This window comes from Sinocyclocheilus anshuiensis, unplaced genomic scaffold, assembly GCF_001515605.1.
Source record: "Sinocyclocheilus anshuiensis isolate Anshui unplaced genomic scaffold, SAMN03320099.WGS_v1.1 scaffold1453, whole genome shotgun sequence".
Taxonomy (NCBI): domain Eukaryota; kingdom Metazoa; phylum Chordata; class Actinopteri; order Cypriniformes; family Cyprinidae; genus Sinocyclocheilus; species Sinocyclocheilus anshuiensis.
Genome location: NW_015549558.1, coordinates 179,835 through 184,739, shown reverse-complemented (window position 1 = coordinate 184,739; position 4,905 = coordinate 179,835). Strand labels below are relative to the sequence as shown.

At 37.0% G+C, this 4,905-nt stretch overlaps 2 protein-coding genes and 3 non-coding genes across 6 annotated transcripts in view; 2 read left to right on the top strand and 3 right to left on the bottom strand.

Annotated features, from left to right (window-relative positions):
* LOC107656984 (MORC family CW-type zinc finger protein 2A-like) overlaps window positions 1-121 on the bottom strand; it is a 5,276-nt gene extending 5,155 nt beyond the window's left edge. Inside the window, exon 1 of the mRNA XM_016444956.1 lies at window positions 110-121. Within this exon, the coding sequence (XP_016300442.1) occupies window positions 110-121 (12 nt within the window). The remainder of the gene's footprint in view (window positions 1-109) is intronic.
* A 1,216-nt stretch (window positions 122-1,337) lies between these two features.
* On the top strand, window positions 1,338-1,410 carry trnaf-gaa (transfer RNA phenylalanine (anticodon GAA)). Its single transcript has one exon. It is a non-coding gene; the product is annotated as a tRNA-Phe (tRNA).
* A 709-nt stretch (window positions 1,411-2,119) lies between these two features.
* Window positions 2,120-3,494, bottom strand: LOC107657016 (3-beta-hydroxysteroid-Delta(8),Delta(7)-isomerase-like). 2 transcript variants are annotated; one of them, XM_016444998.1, is made up of 5 exons: window positions 3,319-3,494; window positions 2,889-3,195; window positions 2,713-2,749; window positions 2,510-2,640; window positions 2,120-2,370 (listed from the first exon to the last, which is right to left on the bottom strand). In XM_016444998.1, exons 2-5 carry the CDS (start codon window positions 3,193-3,195, stop codon window positions 2,147-2,149), a joined length of 699 nt encoding a protein of 232 aa, XP_016300484.1. In that variant the 5' UTR covers window positions 3,319-3,494; the 3' UTR covers window positions 2,120-2,146. The 2 variants fall into 2 exon arrangements, with proteins under 2 accessions (XP_016300484.1, XP_016300483.1); XM_016444997.1 differs by having other exon boundaries at window positions 3,362-3,494.
* A 281-nt stretch (window positions 3,495-3,775) lies between these two features.
* On the bottom strand, window positions 3,776-3,847 carry trnah-gug (transfer RNA histidin (anticodon GUG)). Its single transcript has one exon. It is a non-coding gene; the product is annotated as a tRNA-His (tRNA).
* A 667-nt stretch (window positions 3,848-4,514) lies between these two features.
* trnae-uuc (transfer RNA glutamic acid (anticodon UUC)) lies at window positions 4,515-4,586 on the top strand. The gene has a single exon. It is a non-coding gene; the product is annotated as a tRNA-Glu (tRNA).
* Window positions 4,587-4,905: the final 319 nt, after the last annotated feature.

Here is a 4,905-nt window from a genome sequence, read left to right as displayed (position 1 = left end):
CCAAGAGGAGACTGGTTTTCCTTTGCTAAAGTAAGGAAACTGCTTCCTTTGCTCCTATAAACAAACTCGCGAGACTAGCATACCTCAGAGGCGCGCATGCTGCACATACGTGCTGCGTCATCCGCCGGAACTGCTTCAGTGTATGACAGTCAGCGGAAGTGAGAGAAAGGTGTTTATTACGTTTGAAATATGGATATTTTTCTTATGAAAACGCATGGATTCGCTACAAGAGACCTTTATTCACCCCCGGTGATTATGAATGCGTGCGCTTTATTTGACGACTTGTGGACAGTTAAACAGAAACACCCGCTGACTGCAATGATAGAGCTTGGAAGAGCCAGGACCATTTTTAATATAACTCCGATTGGATTCGTCTGAAAGAAGAAAGTCATATACACCTAGGATGCCTCGAGGGTGAGTAAAACACAGGCTAATTTTCATTTTTGGGTGAACTAACCCTTTAACCAAACAAAACGCACCAATGGCGACAGACTGACTGCTTTTGAAAATACTATAGAAGTGTAATGTGACATAATATTGTGAGGTAACTTTAATGTGAGAATAATTACTGTAAAACTAAAAAAAAATTGACAATTGTTGAGTTGTTTTTGTAAAAAAAAAAAAGTAATTGTTTAAATCAACGTGACGATCTTAAATTTAGTGAAAAGATATATTGGTATGTATATATTATTGTACTAAGATGGCATGGTTAGCAAGTGGATAAATGATTCCCTTGAATCAGTAGGGAGAGCTCATGTGCTCCTATTAATACATGAACAATTACAGAAAACAGAATTCACAACACAAGTTAAGATCATCAGGTGACCAGTTTTTCAAGTGGGTTCAAGTGAACCCACTGGTTGCTAAAAATGGAGATTATGAGGGTTTTATTAAGTAAAAAAGCATAAATATTTGTGTTTGTTTTCAGATCATGTCCATACAGAAATACAAAGCCCATGGGGGATGTGGAGTGAATGTCCTACTTGTTGATGTTGGCACAGCGCAGCTCCCCTCAAAGAAGTGGTATGTATTGAGAAGATCTACTGTAAAAACCTAAACAGCAATTTACCTTTGTCTATAAACTGTCCCAAGTTGGAGTGGCAGCCATTTTTAAACAGATCTCCCCAAGATCCCGCCCACAAACGTGTGCATCATCTTAAAGCACAAGTTCTCTTAAAGGTGTAGTAGGACATATAAAATCATGTATATCTAATTCACAACTAAAACTAAATGTCTTCTTTTGAGAATGAAGATGAAGTGTGGGTTTCAGAGTGATACTTATGAAGTGGTGGCCACTGACAAAAAATTATGGCTTCGGTCCAGAAGGGGTCTTCACTGCCGAAATAGCTCAGTTGGGAGAGCGTTAGACTGAAGATCTAAAGGTCCCTGGTTCGATCCCGGGTTTCGGCATTTTTGACACTTCATTGTTGTGAATAAGTCTTAATACTTTTAACCCAAACCGATTTGTATTATTTCATCATTATTCTATAAATGCTTTTATTTGTAGTTTTTTTTTTTTACGCTAAACACAAAGACAAATTATCACCACCACAATACCACACATAAAGCATTTCTGTGTATTCATTGATGGGTATATAGTAAAATAAAATATTTTCCAATATTTAACAACAAAGAAAATGGAGCCATATAATTATTTCATAAATGCTCATTTAACCAAGAAAGACGGGATTAGAAAAAATATATAGATTTATAAAGAACAGATTAGGCTTACTTGATTGTCTCATTGTATGTGTCTTGAAATGAGATAAAACTGCCAGGCGACAGTGATATAAGGGGTGTAACATTTAATCAAATCTCAGATATAATCATTTGATAACAGCATACAAAAGAATATTAAGAAAGGCACCTGAGTAGAGATAACTGATATAGAGCAACAGTGTCATAAAAACACCGGTAAATATAAAGCAACACTGCTGGAGCTGTATTGTGAATATTTAATCAACAATTTCATTTCTGTAATGAATATGACACATTACACTTATGGCATTTTCCATTTTCTTCCATGAATGGCACTATATTGTTATGAAATTACATTCAAAATATATTATCTCCACATACTGTATAATACCAAGTAATGTGTACAGTATTTCAGTACTTGTTCATATCCCTTCCATGTTCTACTGGTCTAGCTTCTTTTAGACTTTCCTTTTAGTGCTGCTTTATCAAACATGGATTGACAGGCAGATAGCTGACACCATGAGTCCACTATAAGAATGAAAGGGATGACAATCCACAAAGTATTCATAAACACAAAGTAGAACCAGAAGTAGATGGGGTGACCATATTCGCTGTGAATATATCCATCTCTGTGCTCAGTGAAGAAGTAGAGGACTGCACCATACAGCTGACCTGTAAGTAATGGTGGATGTTGAACTTAATTGTGCCTTCGAACATACACTATGTTTCTCTATTTTAAATGATATAATGTGGAATAAATAACTTTTATAATTGCATATACTGTACAGTGCGTCAAAGACACATATCTTACCTAGAGATACAATGAGTTGCAGCACAAATCTGTAAGAATGATTATACAGGAAGGCCACAACAATCCATATGCTAAAGGGACCCCACAGGCACGTGGTCACTGTCTCCATGCTAACGTTGAAATTATCCGCTCTGGAGAAAAGATTTCATATAAGGAGGTTAGATACAATGCATAGACTCAATGCAAGCATGTCTTTAACTTACATTGCATATCTGCTGTCTCCTTTGGAATATTCTTTCCCTGAAGAGGGAAAAAATAAGCATTTTTGGTATTCAGATGTATGAATATGTTCACGAGACATTAAGGGAATATTTTCAAACTATTATTTTAAAACATCCTAATGATAACTTGAGTCAAACAGACTTTGAACCTCACTCACACAGTTGAGAAAGGAAACTCTGGTCTTTAGGAATGATGGTGTAGTATAAAGAGAACCATCCCTCAATGACCCCATGGATGAAGCCACACACAGTGAACCAGCACAGAGCTAACCTCCTCCCTCCACTAAGCCTGCTTCCACACACCTTACGGCCAGTCAGTGACCAGGTGGCAAGCAGCAGTATCCCGGACACAGAGAACAGGAATATGAGAATCTCTGACATTGAACGGTCATTAGCCACATAGTTGGGAATGGACAGGTTGCGTGGCCAATATGGGTGATTTATAGTTTCTTCTTCCTTCAACATCTGTAAACGTTTATGAGACAAAATTTATAAATGGTAGCATTAGAAAAACTTAATCTGGAGTAACGGATCTTGCACCAGAAATGAACATACTACATGGAAATGACTTCATACGTCTGTACTTACTCTGTAATGAGTTGTGAAATATGCAAGAAATTAGATTACTTACCGCGTTACTCTTTATGTTGCATATAACTGTCCTCTTAAAGGTGGAGAGCGCGGCAATGAAAATTAGCTCTGAAACTACATTATCAAATACAGAAACATCGCACCACCGAGTCACAGCCTACTAAAAGCCCACGTGATTCACGCTGCCCAATCACTTTTAGGCTTTGTGGGAGGAACAACCCATCGTGAAATGTACTCGGCTTGCAGTTGGACGATCTTCTCGGAACATGCATGTCGTCACATGTGATTAAGTGTGTATATGCTGGAAGAAATGCATGATATATTTTGTAAATTAATACCTTTTGTCTCGTAAATCGCGTTTAGCGGTTGTTAATAAAGTGATGCATAAAATAAAATGAAGCTTACAAGTAAAAAAAAAAACACACACTCCGATGCCGTGATAGGGACTCATCCCTGCCGTGACCCGGATTCGAACCGGGGTTGCTGCGGCCACAACGCAGAGTACTAACCACTATACGATCACGGCGAGCTACTGGAGGTGGTGGAAGCTATCGGTGGAATTGGCCTTTAATGTCTATACATTAATTTGTTTAAACAGCTTTTCTATTGCACTATTTTCTGTTATATTGTGCTGATACATGAGCATAATACTTTTTCTAGCCTGCGAATCAATACTAGAACTTGATGATTTACAGTAATTCACAACGCAGCATGTTTATTTTTATGGTGTCTAGTGAAAATAAAGTGAGCTTCTGCCATTGATCTTTAAGTTTAAGTTTATTAAAAGAACTAACACGAAGGACGGACACTATGATAAGCTGAAATTATTGTATTTACACATTCATATTATCGATGCTATCTTAAAAGGATCTGCTTTCGAACGCATAAATATCTCCCATATGGTCTAGCGGTTAGGATTCCTTATATTGTGCTGATACATGAGCATAATACTTTTTCTAGCCTGCGAATCAATACTAGAACTTGATGATTTACAGTAATTCACAACGCAGCATGTTTATTTTTATGGTGTCTAGTGAAAATAAAGTGAGCTTCTGCCATTGATCTTTAAGTTTAAGTTTATTAAAAGAACTAACACGAAGGACGGACACTATGATAAGCTGAAATTATTGTATTTACACATTCATATTATCGATGCTATCTTAAAAGCATCTGCTTTCGAAAGCATAGATATCTCCCATATGGTCTAGCGGTTAGGATTCCTGGTTTTCACCCAGGCGGCCCGGGTTCGACTCCCGGTATGGGAAGTAAGCCTTTTCTTTTTTTTACCATGAAATATCGCGTTTTACGAATTCGAGTCCATACTTTAAAAAAGTCACAAATACAGCATATGCAAGCGAGATATTCAGCAAGTTCAAATTACACACAAAACATACTGGGTGAATATTTAATTACACAACCCATATTTTTGGAAAAATAACATTAATTATAACTTGAGCGCTATATTTGTGCATACATATAAATCCTGTTAATATTGCATTCACAGACTTCATACTAAACAAGTCAAGTCAAGTCACCTTTATTTATATAGCGCTTTTAACAATACAGATTGTGTCAAAGCAACTG